Genomic DNA, 19,048 nt, shown 5'->3' with positions numbered 1-19,048 from the left:
TATGATGGCAGTGCCATTCTAACTGCAGTGTCCTGTTTGTGATGGCTAGGACCCAAAAAAATTGAGTACCTGTCAAGAATGTGTCTAAGGTCAGCATCCATCATGATTGGGATTCTCATAACAGATATTTAACTCCGATTTTTCTCATCTGGAGAACACTGGGTTAAGTCATATGGTCTGTTTGAGATGCACCATATCCTAATTCTGGATTTTAACCTTGATGAAGGTTGTGGATGTTTTGCAGTGTTTGGTGTCTGACCACGGCTGTGTTTAACTGTGGGTGTTGTACAGTGTTAGTTGTGTGAGCAGGGCTGTGATTAACTGTGTACGTTGTACAGTGTTAGTTGTGTGACCAGGACTGTGTTTAACTGTGGGTGTTGTACAGTGTTAGTTGTGTGACCAGGGCTGTGTTTAACTGTGGGTGTTGTACAGTGTTAGTTGTGTGACCAGGGCTGTGTTTAACTGTGGGTGTTGTACAGTGTTAGTTGTGTGACCAGGACTGTGTTTAACTGTGGACATGGTATAGTCTTAGTTGTGTGACCAGGGCTGTGTTTAATTGTGGGTGTTGTACAGTGTTAGTTGTGTGGCCAGGGCTGTGTTTAACTGTGGGTGTTGTACAGTGTTAGTTGTGTAACCAGGGATGTGTTTAACTGTGGGTGTGGTACAGTGTTAGTTGTGTGACCAGATTAACTGTGACTTTGAGGTCCTAGTAGACTTTGGTACTGGTTAGGGTTGTGTGTCAGACTGTGTCAGAATAGGGACACATGTGGACAGGTCTGATAGTGCTGTGTGAGTGAACCACTGATTATTCCTCACTCTGGTTCTGATTATTCCTCACTCTGGTTCTGATTATTCCTCACCAGGGTGTTACACTCTGTATATGGACCTGATGTAGTAACTAATAGTTTCCCTCTTCCCTCTTAAGGTTTGACCCTTAATATGGACGTGAGATAGTAACTGTAAGAGGTTCCTCTTCCTTTAGTTGAGGGGGTGTTACACCCACTGTATTGCCACAAATTAGTAATTTTAATGTGGATTTAGAGGTATCCAAATAAAGGTGTTTTATATTTTTTCTCTTTTAAGAATGTTGAATTTAACATCAGAGATAATAACCAAATAATTGTTCTCATGTGTTTGTTTTTAGAGCTGGTCTCTGTATATCAGCAAGAGCTCAAAGACAAACTACTGAATAAATGTAAAAGAATTAATGAAGGAATCTCACAACATGGAAGCTCAACCCTTCTGAATGAGATCTACACAGAGCTCTACATCACAGAGGGAGGGAGTGGAGACGTCAATAATGAACATGAGGTGAGACAGATTGAGACAGCATCCAGGAGACCAGCAACACAGGAGACACCCATCAACTGTAATGACCTCTTTAAAGACAAACCCATCAGAACAGTGCTGACTAAAGGAGTTGCTGGAATTGGGAAAACAGTCTCTGTGCAGAAGTTCATTCTGGATTGGGCTGAAGGAAGAGCCAATCAGGATGTCCTCTTCATATTTCCACTTCCTTTTAGGGAGCTGAACTTGATGAAGGAGAAATGGTTCAGTCTGATGAATCTGCTTCATCACTTTTTTCCAGAAACAAAACAATTACAGTTAATATACTGTAACAATTACAAAGTCATTTTCATCTTTGATGGTCTGGATGAGTGTCGACTTCCTCTAGATTTCGAGAACAATGAGAGTGTGTGGGATGAAACAGAACCGACCTCAGTGGATGTGCTACTGACAAACCTCATCAAGGGGAATCTGCTTCCCTCTGCTCTCCTCTGGATAACCTCTCGACCAGCAGCGACCAATCAGATCCCTCCTGAGTGTGTTGATCTGGTAACAGAGGTACAAGGGTTTAGTGGCCCTCAGAAAGAGGAATACTTCAGGAAGAGAATCAGTGACCAGAGTCTGGCCAATAGAATCATCTCACACCTGAAGTCATCAAGAAGCCTCTACATCATGTGCCACATTCCAGTCTTCTGTTGGATTGCAGCCACTGTTCTAGAGACAATGTTGGGTGAAGCAGAGAGTGGAGAGATCCCCAAGACTCTGACTCAGATGTTCACACACTTCCTGATCTTTCAGATCAAACACAAGAACAGAAAGTACCATGGCAAAACTGATACTGATATTGACCAGACTAGGAATATTGTTCTGGGACTGGGAAAACTGGCTTTCCAACAGCTGGAAAAGGGCAACCTGATCTTCTATGAGGAAGACCTGAGAGAGTGTGGCATTGATGTCAAAGAAGCGTCAGTGTACTCAGGAGTGTGTACCCAGATCTTCAGAAAGGAGACTGGGTTGCATTTGGGTTGCAAGGTGTTCAGCTTTGTGCATCTGAGTGTTCAGGAGTTTCTGGCTGCTGTATATGCATTTCTCTCCTTCATCTCCAACAACAACAACAACGTGTTGGAGCAGAAAAAGAGAAAAAAAAACAAAGAAGGGATTTTCTCAATATCTAACGTCCTTATGTGTGCAGTGGACAAGGCCTTACAGAGTGAGAATGGACATCTGGACCTTTTCCTCCGCTTCCTTCTGGGTCTCTCACTGGAGTCCAATCAGACTCTCTTACAAGGCCTACTGACACACACAGGAAGCAGCTCACACAGCAAAGAGGAAACAGTCAAGTACATTAAGGAGAAGATCAGGGAGAATCTCTCTCCAGAGAAATCCATCAATCTGTTCCACTGTCTGAATGAACTGAAAGATGATTCTCTAGAGCAGGAAGTCCAAACATACCTGAAGAGAGGAGGTACCAGTTGTATCCATGGAGCCAGTCTTTCTCCTGCTCAGTGGTCAGCTCTGGTGTTTGTGTTGCTGAACTCAGAAGAGGAGCTTAATGAGTTTGACCTGAGTAAATATGAGAAATCAGAGAAATGTCTACTGAGACTGCTGCCAGTGGTCACAGCATCCAGAAAAGCTGTGTGAGTATTTTCATGCATAAACACATGTACTGTACTGGTGGACTAAGTACAAAAACACAGTAAGGCTAAGCACACTGTTCACTCCTCCATAAGGTCTTTTATTAATTTATTTGTCATTTATTTGTCAGCATTTCCTGGACTCCTTTGTAACTAAAATATCCTGTACTCTAGTAATTGTTATTTGTGCTTGCTGACCGACTCATTAATCCTAAAATATGTCCTAAGTGTCTTTGTGCTGCTTTTCCTAAGACTACAGACAGGGCCCACCAAACACACCACAACAACCTATCACACACTTATGATGAGACACTTTAAAGCTCTTAAAACTCTTATGCTCACTACTTAAAAGTCAAACTATTTAAAGTGTGTGTGTGTATATGTATGTACACTCCATTCACTTGATTTTGTACAGTCTGATGACTGAGACTGTGCCTGTATGTGACTGCCTGTGTGTGTACTTGTACAAGACGGTTAAAAAATAATTTTATATATATTTTTTAATTGTCCCTTTAACAATTTTTTTCTCTTGCTTAAATTCTGATTCTGTTTCTACATGAAGACTAACAGGTCACTTTACTAGTGGCCTAGTGTATTTTACCGAAACTAAAAGTATATGGGCAGGCTCAATACACAGGAAGTGGTTGTTGCTGACCTTTCTGTCAATCAAACTCGTTCCCAAGGATACAGTGAGTGGAATTAGCGGCAGTAAAGCTAAACCATGTTTTGTCTATTTTCATTTTAACCAGTTGGCATGCTTTTGTTTTCTTGTGGGGAGTCTTTGGAGTTCTTAAAATAGCAGACAGGAGATTCCTAGTGCTAGTAAAAAGGGAAACACCTGATTGAGAGACTCTGCTTCATCTGCTGTTATCAATAAAAGATAAAATATTCTTCCTGCCCTATCTGCCGTCGAATAATTTAGTGTTCTCTTTAGCCAATTGGGCTGCATGAAAAAGCTTAGATTGTGACTAATGATGTTTACAAAACAGTTATTAATGCCAGATCGTAGTAGGAATGAAAACCCTAAAATCGCGCTGGTCATTTTGGCCACTAGAGAGATAGTGGCTAAAATAGCCCACTAATCCTGAGTACAGTATAGGGTTATATTGCAAAATTTAATTGTCAATCAATCAAATTTTATTTATATAGCACTTTTTACAACAGTTGTTGTCACAAAGCAGCTTTACAAGTGCCGAGTCCTAGCCCCCAGTGAGCAAGCCAGGGGCGACAGTGGCAAGGAAAAATTAGGATATTATATAAGACCAAATCAGAAAATTACTTTAATACATAAATGTTGGTCTACTGAACAGTATATACAGTATATTCACTCAATGCTTGGTTTGGGCTCCTTTTGCACAAATTACTGCATCAATGTGATGTGGGATGGCACTGTTGAGGTGTTCTGGAAGCCAAGGTTGCTTTGACGAACCTTCAGCTCATCTGCGTTGTTGGGTCGGGTGTCTCATCTTCCTCTAGACAATAGATTATCTGTGGATGTGTATATCTATGCATGGGAGAGACAGCATATGTACAGGTGTGATAGAGAGACTGTGCATTTGTGTGTAGGTATGCGCATCTCCATGTCCGTACTAGAGATAGTTTGTCTCTATACCTGTAACACGTGTGTGTGTGCATGTATAAGTGTTATTGTGTGTGTGTGCACAAGCATGCATGCAAATGTGTGTATATTTGAGTGTGTGTTGAGCTGTAAGTGTGAGGAGTTTTTCTCCTTCTCTCTACAGTCTGTCTGACTGCAGTATCACAGAGGAAGGCTGTGCTGCTCTGTCTTCAGCTCTGAGGTCAAACTCCTCATCACAATTGATGGAGCTGAATCTGACCAACAATAAACCAGGAGACTCAGGAGTGAAGCAGCTCTCTGCTCTACTGGAGGATCCACACTGTACACTGGAGAAACTACAGTGAGTTACTTTGTCTTCATAAAAAGCACGCATACACAGACGTAACTGTTATGTCCTGCTATTGTCTTTGTCTCAGACACACATGCATGCATTTTGTGCATGTGTGTCATAGAGACACTGTGTGTGTACTTTGTGTGTACTGAGCTGTAAATTTTTTTTACCCTTCTCACTGCAGGTTGAAGTGCTGCAGTATTACAGAGGAAGGCTGTGCTGCTCTGTGTTCAGCTCTGAGGTCAAACCCCTCATCACACCTGAGAGAGCTGTATCTGAACCACAATAAACCAGGAGACTCAGGAGTGAAGCAGCTCTCTGCTCTACTGGAGGACCCACACTGTAAACTGGAGAAACTACAGTGAGTAGTGTCTCTTTTGCACAGAAATACATATACACACTGTAAATGTTCCTCTCTCTCTTAAACACATTGTATCTTTCTCACACATTGTTTTTTTTTACCCTCACAAATTTTTGAGACTTCAGAAGACTTTATTGTCATACATTGTACAAGTACAAGGTACGAAATGTCATTCCCTGGGGTCCAGTGTTAAAGTAACAGGAGACCAGAGCGGCCGCTGCATCTAAAACACGCCGCCAGCTCCGCAGGGTGGGGGAGAAACATAGAGAGATAAACACTAGGAGACAAAAACATATGACCAGAGATTATTCTCACAACAGGACAACAGTCTGTGTGCACGCAAAAAATCCCCATAGCACATACAAGCATTGATAACGCAGACAGTCAAGCAGTGAGAGGCGTGATTCATTCAGATAGAGAGGGGGGAGCCAGAGGCCTGGCGCACAGTTTTTGTGTAAAAGTTTGTGGTGGAAGGCAAGAGCCATCTCTGACAGGTAACCAAGACAACAACCTTCTGGGAGAATTTTGTTTGGGTGCCAATGTAGATAAACAAGAATGCAGAATTTAGCAAGGAGCCCATCCTTGAGCACATGAAAATCCTCTTAAGTCAGTGGTCTCCCAACTGATCCAACTTCGCACGTAGAGCAGTGAGGCCCTCCATCATCGAATTCAAGCTTTACTGACAGTCACAGTCTGCGTTTTGACAGCTCTACCCATCACATCAATCAAATTGGGCAATTTTGGTGGGTGTTCAAACTGACCCCACTCTTATAATTTCCCGATACACCAGGGCAACGCCTAATCCAATCAGCAGAAACCCAGTGATCAAAGTTCCAAATAGATACACGTTTTCAACATCTACCAGGGAGAGAAGCACGGGACACAAACTATGCCACGTCCCCCATGAAACGTGGCATAGTCCAGATGAGAATGTTCCGTCCAGACACATGGGTTCTCCCAGTCCATGACTCCTCGTCGAAAAAAATAATATCAGTTGCGTTGAGAGACCACTTAATCAATTCCATCTTCTTTGTTTAAAATTTGAAGAGCAGCATCAGGGTTCTGAGACGAGACAGAGAAGCTAAGTCAAAACCAGGAGTGCAGGAGCAAGAGACCGCCTCTCATGAAAGCCGGAAGAGAATAATATCAGACTATATTAATCAGAGTATATTAATCAGAGTATATTAATCCGATGCACATGCACACACATCTCTGTATATGGCAACATATGCTGATGCTCTGACACTCCTGAAGCTGCTGTCTGTTTTCAAATGTTTAGCCTGAATGCTACTGTTTAAGTGTCCTATCATCCAACTATCATCTATTATCAGCTAATTTGAGTTTTATTAGTCATAGCATCATACAGTTCTCAATTTCAATACATTCACAGACACTGCTTCCTTAGTTTTTTGGAGCCTTTGGTTTGCATATAGTCATAACCAACCGAAAACATCATATCTACATCTGACGTTTGCGATGGTTTTATCTTTTGAGATGTTTAGAATAATCACTAGCCTGTTGGAAAAGATTCTAGCAGCCGAGGTGCTCCCTGAGCTAAGGAGAAATATACAGACACCAAAAAAATCTTAGAACCTAATTAGTATTCAATTAAACCATGACACATAAGTGAAATCATCACTAATCACGGATTTAATTACCGGTAACTCGATTGGGTCAAAGGAGAACATTAAATGAATTAAATGAAGCCAGTGCTTATGACTATGGCTATGTACACCGCCCTTGTCTAACTGGTCTCAGAGGCAGTAATGCAGTTATTAATAATGACATGTAAGGAATGCCACCTGATCTCCCCTGAAACAGCCTCACCTGTCACTCATCACCACGCCCCCTTTCTACCATACTTGCACACCTTCATTCCATTTCCTAGTCACAAAGTATTGCCGACTCATGCCACGTACCGAGCGTTTCTATTACCTGCTTGATCTCCTGTGTTCTGACCCTTGCTCACTCCCCAGACCTCGTGTCCTGCCCAGTCCGTCTGTACCTTCTGACTTCTGCTCTCCTGTTATGACCCTGGACCATCCCGACCACCCCAAGAAAACGCTGTTGCTACTGAACTTAGTGTTAGTGATTCACCTGCCGTTTTCTGTACACGTGATTTATTTAAATAAAAGCGGTGTTCTTCCGCAGTTGGATCCCTCTCTGCCTGGTCAATACGTTACATGACACATTAGGAAAATGGTTATGATTTCAAATCTTTGTATTAACATAAACAACACTGATAGTAAAAAGAAGCCCACCCAGCCCTTTTCAGTTGTTGGCATCTACATGACACCAGGACCCTCTTCACAGTTCATTAATGAGTTTGCAGATTTATTTGTTACGAGTTATTGTTGGTGACTTTAAGATTCACTTTAATAGTGCCCAAGACCCTTCGAGATCAGCCTTCAGTTCTATGCTACAATCGATTTGTTTTACTCAGTGTATAAGAGAATATACAAGGTGGACATATACAGTACTTGATTTAGTGCTGATGTATGATACAGACATAAAGAACATACTATGGCCACTCCACACCAGACAATGATCACGTCACCCACTGCACCTGGGTTTATTGAAAATCTCCCAGATCTATCAGATTTTACTGGGATCCTCTCAATCCCTACAGATGTGATACTGTGATGAAGCAGGTGGGGGTCGGCATCCTAAATATTCTGTGGGAGGTGTCTATGGGCCCTGGTGTGGGATGGTTACTGTCTGGCTGCCCAGGGGAGGACAGATCACTCTTGAGTCTTGGTCCTCCTAAAGTTTCTTCCTTAAACCCACCCAGGAAGTTTTTCCTTGTCAGCATTGCCTTCGGCTTGCTGATTAGGTGTAATGCGTTACTCATTTACTTGTGTTTATTCGTCAGTTGTAGTGTTTCTTGCACCGCCTAGTTTCAGCCCCTTGTGTTATGGTTTTCACCTGTACCATATTGTCTCTAATTGTTTGGATATTTAAATTCGTAGTTTGGATACGGTCCTTGGCAATCGTTATTTCATGCCCTCCGTGTTTCCAGGTTGTCGAGTCCCGTCTGTCAGCGCTCTAGATTTTAGTGGGTTCACTCTAGTCTTCGTTTCAGTCTTTATCAGTCTGTTCTGTTTCTGATTATTACACGTTTTGTTGTTATGGTTATTGCGTGTCTGTTTCCTTCGGGGTTGGTCATTGCCTTTGGTGAAACGTTGTCTTTCTAGTTCGCAACCCTGTTAGGTTTGGTCGTTTCCCGTGTTTGTTCCTTTGATTTCCCTGTCTGTCAGTGTTTCTATATTAAGGTCCCATGTCCGCGTGTGTTCTAATTTTGAGTTACGTGGTTAAAGCCCTGTGTTGTTGGATACTTAAAGTTTCGTTTGTCTTTTCTAAATCCAGGTGTTCTCTCCCTGCTCTCCCTTCCACTCGCAAATTATCAGAGATTACTGACGTGGTTATTTCAAAGAGTTGTTACCGCCCATAATGTTATGTGGTTTATTTAAATGCCTCGGTGATCTGGTCGTCACGTAAAGAGTGTTACTGCCCATGTTACATGTGTTATGTACTGTCTCGTTCATCAAGTCACCACGTTAAGAGTTGTCACTGTTTTGTCTTAATATTGTTATATCTAGGTATAATAGTGAGTTGATGTAATCCCAGTGTTACGTGGTCTGTCCAGAATGCCTCGTCGGTCTCGTCACCGTATCAGGAGTTTGTCCATTGGTCATCTGTCTTTGTGTTCTAAATTAAATATACAGTCTACTGCAAGTACAACCCTGGTCTCTACGCGTTTGTGTCCTTCTTCACCCAAGTCAGCAGCAGAAATGTTACATTAGGAATCTGGACCTAGACATTTGTAAAGTTGCGTTGTGATGTGTGCTGTAAAAAGTGCAAAATATGTCTCTCACTCACACACCCTCTCAATGTGTTTGGGGTGTTGAGTGGTCCAGTTCCATTTATGAGTGTGTGTCTGTGTATTGGTGTGGAAAAGACAGTATGTGTGTGTCTGAGAGAAATTGTGTGCATTTGTTGGTGGGTGTGTGTGCGTGCAAGCATGCATGCACATGTGTGTACATTTGTCTGAAAGAGACATTTTGCGTTTGTTTGTTCTGATCTGTAAATGTGAGTTTTTTTCCTTCTCTCAACAGTCTGTATAACTGCAGTATTCCAGAGGAAGGCTGTGCTGCTCTGTGTTCAGCTCTGAGGTCAAACCCCTCATCACACCTGAGAGAGCTGAATATGAAATACAATAAACCAGGAGGCTCAGGAGTGAAGCAGCTCACTGCTCTACTGGAAGATTCACACTGTAAACTGGAGACACTACAGTGAGTTACTTACTTACTGACTCTTTTATACAGAAATACACATACACACAGAGTCAATATTCATCTCTCTCGCACTCTCTCTCTCTCATGCACATCTGTATCTGTTTCTTCGGTTTGTTTCACATGAACTCTCAGATTTTTCTATTGCATAAAATTTCACTGTGTATGAAATACACCCTTTGACTATATCTTTCAAACATTTTCAAACTATATCTTACATTTTCTCTGACAAAAACTATGATGTACTGTAACGACTCTAACTCAGAGGGAGCAGGGGGCGGACACAGTTGCGGAGAAAAACCATTTAATATGCATGAGCTCTCGAAGGAGCGAACAAGAGACAAACAACCAACTGACAGATCAGACTTAGACTTATGAGCACGACGAGGCATAATGAACAAAGAGCGAACAACAATAACAACAACAACAACAACACTTGAATTACAACAACACTTTCGTTACAACCGATCAAATCTAGAGATGTACATAACACATGTAGTGTTTTCAACAAGGTTGTTGGTGACACCAAGATAAACCACAAATGAAGACCCTGGAGTTTAGTTGCAGCTTTTACTTGCCTTCATAACATGTGGTGAAAACTGTAATGTCAGAAAATAAAACCAGTCTCAACATAGACGGTTACATATGTAACGCAAAAGCATCGAGCTAAATAAAATTCACATTTTACCAAGATAAACATTTACATAAACAAAACTTATCTGTATTAAACATTAGTAACACTTACGACATTCCTGCCTGACAATTCAGCATGAATAATATCGGATTATGCTCGCATACCGCTACTTGCGCACACCAGAAAAACCGACCGTTATTATTTCAATGTGGTCGCGAGATCAGAACGTTCCACACGACTGTTATTATTTGAATGTAAAATACATAACCTAACATTTTACATTCTCCATTTAAACCAATAAGAATTGTTATTTAGGGAAAAAGCCCTGGGGGCAGCACACTCCCCGCCTGGCCTCTGAGAGGCCATGATATACTGTAACTCTAAACATTATGCAGAGTCCTTTGGCATGAGAAGGATAACTTCTGTAACTGGTCGCACAAAAGTCTTTACACAGCCTTGATCCCATACCTTTACCTCGATCCTTCTTACTCTATTGTCCTTGCCTGGGAATGTGTCAGTGACCCTTGCCGTGGGCCAGCTGTTACGTGAAACCTGCTTGTCTTTAAGCAGAACTAGGTCATCAACATGCAGGTTTCTACGAGATACAACCCATTTCTGCCTTTGCTGTAATGTAGGCAAATACTCTCGCCTCCAGCGTGTCCAGAACTGGTTTGCTAGAGCCTGAACCTGTCTCCATTGCCTGGTGTAAAGGTCCTTGTCCAAGAAGTCTCCAGGTGGGGGCAAGAGGCCAGATTTCTGTGTCAGGAGCATTGATGGGGATAGAATAAAGGGGTTCTCTGGATCTGAGGACACTGGAAGCAGTGGCCTTGCATTTATGATGGCTGTAATCTCGGCCATAAGCGTGCATAACACTTCGTGAGTCAACTGTACCTTACTTTGTAGTAGCATAGAATCCAAGATTCTACGAGCGACACCGATCATGCACTCCCAAGAGCCTCCCATGTGGTAGGCATGTGGCGGATTGAATTTCCAGCTGCAACCCTCATCTGTCAAGTATCTTTGCATTGATTTGTCCATTCCTAATTCCTTTGAAGCTCCAATAAAGTTAGTGCCACGATCGGATACGAATAATTTTGCAGGACCTCTTAGTGCAAAGAAACGGCGGAGGGCATTTACACAACGGGATGTGTCAAGAGATTCAATCACTTCGATGTGCACAGCTCTGGAACTCATGCAGGTAAACATAATGGCCCACCGCTTACTTTCAGCTTGTCCACCTCTGGTGCGTCTGGTTGTTACTGTCCAAGGCCCAAAAATGTCAAGGCCAACATAGGAGAAAGGAGAACAAGTTTTGAGACGCTCAGGTGGTAAATCAGCCATTTGTTGTTGCTCTTGTTTTCGACAAGTTTGCGACAGATTATGCATTTGTGGATCATCGAGCTGATTAGTCTTTTGCCTCCAATGAGCCATAATCCAGCAGCCCTGACTCCTCCTTCTGTCAAATGACGGCCTTGGTGCTTCACTAGCTCGTGGTGATGACGAGTGAGCAGAAGAGAGATGTGACTGTCTTTGGGGAGAATGACTGGGCTCTTTTCAAAGCTCTCAATTTCAGAATGTTTGAGTTGGCCTCCAATGGAAATTAAACCGTCCTGCAGGACTGGGCTGAGCCTTTGTAGGGGACTCTGTTTTGGGATCGGTTTGCCTGCATTAAGGGCGCAAAGTTCTTTTTCAAAGTAGACCCTTTGAGCTTCTTTAAGGATGAGGTTTCTTGCTTGAGCCATTTCCTCTAACATACGAGGTAAGTGACATTTGTGCCAGCCTTTGCATTCATTGTTTGGATTAGTGCCATTGAAGGATTTTGCGATGTGGATAAGATTTGCTATTGCTCTGACTAAGGACTTGAAGGTAGAAAAGCGCTCAAAGCGTTTACCGGTGAGTACTTGGTGATGAGTGGCATACGTTCTAACTTGTGGCCTAATTTCTGAATCTTTGTCTGGATCAATTAACTCGAATGTTCCGCTTACTTGTCTTACCTCTGCAGGAGGATGGTGGAGGAAGGATGGTCCTACGAACCATGAAGACTTCTCTAGCTGAGCTGCTGACAATGACCTTGACGCATGGTCGGCTGGGTTTTCCTCAGTGCGCACATAGTGCCACTGTTCTGGCTTTGAGGACTGGCGAATGCGCTGTACCCTGTTGTGGACGTATGTGTAGAATCTTTTTGACTCATTACAGATGTAGCCTAGTACTACTTTACTGTCTGTATAAAAGTGCACTGCATCGCAATGCAAGTCCAACTCATCCTGGATGAGATCAGCCATTTCTACTGCCAAGACGGCTGCGCATAGCTCAAGCCTTGGTATAGTGGGTTCTGACAGGGGAGCCAGCTTCGCTTTGCCCATTATGAATCCAACCTCAACTTTACCATCACTTTGAATTGCTTTTAGGTAGGCTACAGCTCCTACCGCTTTAGTTGACGCATCTGAGAATATATAGAATTCTTTGTGTATTGCTTGACTGAGTGAGGTAGAAGTGTAGGTTCTGGGAACATGTAGCCCTTTTAGGTCCTGAAGAGAATTTCTCCACACATCCCATTTGATTTGCTTGTCTTCCGGAAGGGGTGCATCCCAATCAGAACATCCTGAAGTGAGCTCTCTAAGTAGAGCTCTTCCTTGAATTGTGACAGGTGCCAGGAGGCCTAGAGGATCAAAGACACTGTTGACGGAAGACAGTATGCCACGCCGAGTGAATGGTTTGTTTGTGATGGCTACTGAGTAAGTGAAGCGTCCTTTGTTGTTTCCCAAATGAGGCCAAGGCTTCGCTGAGATTGTGTTTCTTCACCACTTAAGTCTAAGTCTTTGACAAGTAGTGCGCAATCTTCAGGGCAAAAGGCCTGCATGACTGCCTGCGAGTTAGAAGCAAACTTGTGCAGGCGCAGATTGGATTCGGCGAGTGAGGATTGGGTTCTTTTTAGCAAGTCTATAGCCTCCTCATGAGATGGCACAGAGATCAAACCATCGTCCACATAAAAGTGCTTCTCCACAAACTCGACTGTATCAGCACCAAAGTCCTTTTCGCCTGCTCTGATGGCTTTGCAAAGTCCGTAAACAGCAACAGCAGGTGATGGTGAGTTGCCAAATACATGCACTTTCATGCGATAGTCAATAATTTCCTTGTTGACATCATTGTCTTTGTGCCACAGAAAACGGAGGAAGTTACGGTGATCCTCACACACTTTAAAACAGTAAAACATTCGTTGGATGTCTGCCATGATCGCAACGCTCTCTTTTCGGAAACGGAGAAGAACTCCGATAAGTGTGTTATTTAAGTCCGGACCAGTAAGGAGAACATTGTTAAGTGAGACACCACAGTACTGGGCACTGGAATCAAAAACAACCCTGATCTGATTGCACTTTTGTGGGTGATAAACCCCAAAGGTTGGAAGAAACCAACACTCCTCTCCCTGTTTTAGCGGGGGTGCCACTTCAGCATGACCATTGGAGAAAATGCTGTCCATGAATGCCACATATTGTTCCTTCATGTGAGGTTTCCTATTTAAGCTCCGTTTTAAGGATGTAAATCTAGTGACCGCCTGCTCTCTATTGTTAGGCAGCTGCTGGCGGGGTTGTTTAAAAGGAAGTGGGGCAACCCAGCTGTTGTCCTCATCCCTGTACATAGCATTGTCCATTATTTTTAGGAAGAGAGTGTCCTGTATTGAGAGAGCTGGTTTATTGTCGTCTCTCGTCCGGTTAAAAACTGTTTGCCCCAGAGTTTGTTCAGGTACTTTCCCTGGCCTATTTGCATGTGGCATCTCCTTGAGTTGCAGAAGGCTGTCACATGGTCCGAACACCGTAGGGCGGCCATTTTCCAGAATGATTGTCTTGAGTGTGCTGACTGTCGGCTTATGAACACTACCCAGACAGACCTCCCAACTACGACCCAACCCAGATCTAAACGTTGAGCAAAAGGTGCGTTATGAGGGCCATTGACTCTCTGCCTAACTTTGTGTGCTTGTAAAACATCTCGCCCTAGTAGCAGGAGTATTTCAGCCTTTGGGTCTAACTCTGGGATGTACTTTGCTATGTACTGGAGGTGCGGCTGGTGTAGCACTGCGCTAGGGGTTGGGATTTCACTCCTATTGTTGGGAATGTCCTGACACTCGATAAGCGGGGGTAGAGGGATGACTGCTGACCCATCTAGTGACTCAATCTGAAAACCTTCAGCCATTTTTCCACTTGTTTCTACTATTCCGGAGCATGTTCTAAGGTTGTAGGAGAAAGGTTCATTTTTGACATCAAAAATTTCAAAGAATTCAGGTTTGGCTAGGGAACGATTACTCTGATCGTCTAGTATTACATAAGCTTTGACTGCCTTGTCTTTGCAACCTTTAGGATATACCCTTGTGAGACATATCTTAGAACATGAGCGACTCCACTGACCTGGACCACACACGTCTGTGCAGCTCGATGTGACATTGACTGTGTCGGGACTGATTTCTCCCTCCCCGCCATTCTCTTGTGCTGGTAGAAGAGACTTGTTGATCTGTGGAGGAGGCCCAGGATGCACAACCGTGTCGTGCCTTGTGCTGCTACATTCAGAGCATTTTACTGTATGTTTACAGTCCTTGGCAAGATGAGTGTCTGAAAGGCAGTCATGGCCTGGTGGTTAGGGAACTGGTCTTGTGACCGGAGGGTCGTGGGTTCGATCCCCAGACCTGAGGCCATGACTGAGGTGCCCCTGAGCAAGGCACCTAACCCTCAATTGCTCACTTGTATAAAAATGAGATAAAAATGTAAGTCGCTCTGGATAAGGGCGTCTGCCAAATGCCATAAATGTAAATGTAAAGGCAGCATTTGACACAGATTCCTTTCTCTTTGAGGAAGGCCTTCCTTTCGTCCAGTGGTTTGTTCCTAAATGTTCTGCATTTTTTGAGTGGGTGTGGCTTATTGTGTAGCGGGCAGTTCTTGTCGAAGTCCCTGCTGAGGTGTGAAATGTTGGTTTTGTGTATGCAGATCGGTTTACGAGGGTTAAAGTTGTTTGCGTAGGGTTTTTCTAACTTTGAGTGTGTTTGGCTATTTAGTTGATTGAAACTCGGATCATTACGTTTCTTTGCTTCTTTGCATATGAATTTGCAAAAATAATCGAATTGATTTTCCTCTTTATACTGAGAGCCATACGACACCCACCTTTCCTGGAGTCCATATGGGAGTTTATCTACAATTGGGCTAATTCCACGAGAAGTATCTAGGTACCACAGGCCAGGGAGATAACCGTCTTCCTTGGCACCCTGAATCTCTTGTAGTAGATCTCCTAGTTCACGCAGCTTGACATGATCTTTGACTGTTATTCTTGGGAAACTGTCTAGTCGTTGGAAAAGTGATTTTTCAATTATTTCAGGTGCTGCATAGCATTCAATTAACCTCTCCCAAGCTTTGCGTAAAGCTAATGTGGGGTTGTTCACATGTACTGAACGTATGCGTTTCACCTGATCGCTTGACTCCTTCCCTAACCATTTTGTCATTAAATCTAGCTCTTGAATAGGACTGAGAGGCACCTCAGCTGTAGCACCCACAAATGAAGAGTACCATGCTCTGTAGTTCTCTGGCCTATCATCGAATTGGTAGAGGCCTGAGGTGATTAATTCTCGGCGTGCCATGTATTGGGCGAAAGGCTCTGCTGGATTTGGGATGTTAACTGGAGTGGCATAATGAGGCATGAATGGTGAGCTAAATGGGTCGAGGGATGAAGTTGGTTTTCCTAATTTTGGTTTTGTTCCATCTCTGGGCTGACTCTCCATGTTATGACCGCTTAAGGCAGCAACATCGTCCTTAGTAAACTTTCTCTCAAAGCTATGAGGTGATGTCTCTAAAATGTGGTCATCGGGGGGATACCGCGTTATTAATGTGTTATTTAAACTTACTTCTGGGCGAGAGGTGTTAATTACATCTTGAGGACGTACAGATTGGTTAGTGTCCATTTGAGATTGTACATATTCTCTTGTACGTTCTAATTTGACCTTTTCTGATTGAGATTTTCTGCTCTCAGGCCCCTCTTGTATTTCCTCAGCATCTTCTAACACTTCTGCCTCGGCTAAGGCAGCATCGGCTTCCCTTTGTAACGTTAGCACTTCCAATTCGGCATCTATTTTAGCCTTGTCCAATTCACTTTGTGCTTTTTCAACTTTCAATTGTGCTTCTTTGCTTGCATAAGATGCTCTCACCTTAGCAGCCTCCGCTTTAGCTGGCGCATGGACAGCGCTTAGTGCTGATCCAGATGAGTGGCTGGTCTTGAAACTGCGTGCAGACTTGTTACTGGCTGCCATTTTTGACCGTGCTGAATGGTAGATTGATGTCTTTTCACTGTAGTGTTTTCAACAAGGTTGTTGGTGACACCAAGATAAACCACAAATGAAGACCCTGGAGTTTAGTTGCAGCTTTTACTTGCCTTCATAAGATGTGGTGAAAACTGTAATGTCAGAAAATAAAACCAGTCTCAACATAGACGGTTACATATGTAACGCAAAAGCATCGAGCTAAATAAAATTCACATTTTACCAAGATAAACATTTACATAAACAAAACTTATCTGTATTAAACATTAGTAACACTTACGACATTCCTGCCTGACAATTCAGCATAAATAATATCGGATTATGCTCGCATACCGCTACTTGCGCACACCAGAAAAACCGACCGTCATTATTTCAATGTGGTCGCGAGATCAGAACGTTCCGCACGACTGTTATTATTTGAATGTAAAATACATAACCTAACATTTTACATTCTCCATTTAAACCAATAAGAATTGTTATTTAGGGAAAAAGCCCTGGGGGCAGCACAACACATAAAGACACAACTCAAACTCACTAGACAAAGAACTGCTAAACACTAAATACACTTCTACCTTCAGTTAAAGGAAACCAACAAAACAAAACCAAGTATGACACTCTGGAATGACTTCAACACAAAACACTGCGACAGATAACAACATAGATCCTACGACTTATAACTACGAAAACACGCATGACTAACCAAGGAACATGACTTAAAGACGGCATTACATTTCCACTAATAAACTGGGACAAGAAAAGGAAAACACCAGAGAACTAAAACATGAATCACGAGGAAAGCACAACATAACACTTACGTACAAAGACTGAAAGTAACACTCCAAGGAATGACCAAGGAACACCACCAGAATTTAAACGTAATATCCTTGACCTAAGAACAAACAGGACTTGAACATGAAACTCTGCCGAGACACACATACATAGAAACAATCACCAGCAACTCAGGAAACAAAAGCGGGCATCTAAATACAAACCCAGATAACCCTTAATCACTTACAGGTGAAACTAATGACACAAAACAAGGGACTGAACATAGGCGTGGAAACTACATAAAAGTGCACATGGAAAAGAAAACAAACCCAACAGGACCATGATTGACGGGAGGGGGAGGGATCACACGTTACATGCACACAAACAAGAAAATGATTATTCAGATACTAGGGGTGTCACGATTTCGATATTTAATCAAAAACGATCTAAATTATGTAACGATCTCGAGCCTCGAAGTCAAATAGAGGATCGACGATGCCTCCCTCTAAGCTACGCAAGCACCCACACTACGCAAAGTAAAGCCTGGTTTAGGCCTGGTTAATACTTGACGCGGTGCGAGGGTCCGCACGCCAAAAATGACATAATCGCGGTGGCTCAGCCCGTGCGCGAGGGCCTCACGCGCTGGCGATTTGCGAGGTCATGCACCTCTCGAATTTTGTAACTTCGTGTGTGCTGCGCCTCAGCGCAATGAACCTAGTCATGTTTGCTGGGCTCATACACCTTTACAAGGTGGAATTAAAGCACTTGTACGTCACTTTCAAGGTCCATTTCAATAATTCCCAGCACGTTAAACCTAATTAAGTTAAATATTTATACATATACTCGTAATGATTTGAAATTATTAACTTTTTTATCACATTATTTAATGGTTGTTTATTTTCAAAACGCCCAATATTAACGTCTTCACGTTCTCTCATGTTTCGTCCTGGAATTACAAGAGGCTCATATTTGTTAACGTAATACAAGAGAACTGTTCAGACAGCTATTTGTTGTGAAACGAAGTAGTTACAATTTCAAGCATTTTCAAGTACTTTAGCCTAATTCCAGCATTTTCAAATCTGGAACAAAATGCAACATTAAAATTTGTCAGGTAAATGTTCCTTCCCCTGTTTTTGAGGAGTGTTTCTTTATACTACAACATATCATTTCGGAAACCACTGCAAAGAATGTGACATGCCAAGTATAAACGCCTCTGCCATTCACGCGAGGTGTGCGGAGTCGCACGCTACAGTCATTGGCGAAAGTATAAAGGTCGCATCTTACAACTAAAGTGTTGCCTTCCATGTATGAAGACACTAAAGAAATTGTTTTATAAGAAATTTTGTAGGATAGAGTTTAGTTTGTTAAGGCTCTGTTTGTTCTATTATTTTGTACATGACTGTTCCTGTATTTTTTAAATTATTTATTGTATGTTGCACATTGCTGTTTTAATAGTGCACATTGCTGCTACCAAAAAAGCCACTAGATAGCAGGTACCCTCTGTGACCTCATTGTTGTTATTATTATTTGTTTGTTTTTGTTGTTTTCCACTGAGAACAAGATTTACATTTATCTTAATTAAATTATTTATATTTGACCGTTAGTGCCTAATGTGGTGTATTACAAATCACTTGTATTACTTATATCAAACCCACCTTTTGAAATAAGATATTGTAAATTTAATTAATCAAACCAATGACTGACCATAGACTAATCTCAAACTGGCATAGGCCTCTCTGCTGTAAATCGAGAATCGAATCAAATCGTGACCCTAAAATTGGAAATACAATCGAATCGAGGATTTAGAGAATCGTGACACCCCTATCAGATACACATACTCCGGCTCAGTGTTCATGTGTTTACATGTGTT

At 42.5% G+C, this 19,048-nt stretch overlaps 1 protein-coding gene across 3 annotated transcripts in view; it reads left to right on the top strand.

Moving 5' to 3' along the window:
- LOC143482200 (NACHT, LRR and PYD domains-containing protein 12-like) overlaps positions 1-19,048 on the top strand; it is a 36,652-nt gene that overhangs the window by 11,705 nt on the left and 5,899 nt on the right. The window contains exons 7-11 of one of the 3 annotated variants that reach the window (XM_076980490.1): positions 1,145-2,924; positions 4,664-4,840; positions 5,016-5,192; positions 9,308-9,484; positions 12,121-12,262. In XM_076980490.1, coding sequence (XP_076836605.1) covers positions 1,145-2,924; positions 4,664-4,840; positions 5,016-5,192; positions 9,308-9,484; positions 12,121-12,157 — 2,348 coding nt within the window. In that variant the 3' untranslated portion in view covers positions 12,158-12,262. Of the gene's footprint in view, positions 1-1,144; positions 2,925-4,663; positions 4,841-5,015; positions 5,193-9,307; positions 9,485-12,120; positions 12,263-19,048 lie in introns of those variants that run through there. The other 2 variants (XM_076980488.1, XM_076980489.1) reach the window with 2 other exon arrangements.

The sequence above is a fragment of the Brachyhypopomus gauderio genome, chromosome 18 (assembly GCF_052324685.1).
Source record: "Brachyhypopomus gauderio isolate BG-103 chromosome 18, BGAUD_0.2, whole genome shotgun sequence".
Lineage (NCBI taxonomy): Eukaryota > Metazoa > Chordata > Actinopteri > Gymnotiformes > Hypopomidae > Brachyhypopomus > Brachyhypopomus gauderio.
This window is presented reverse-complemented; position numbering and strand designations above follow the sequence as displayed.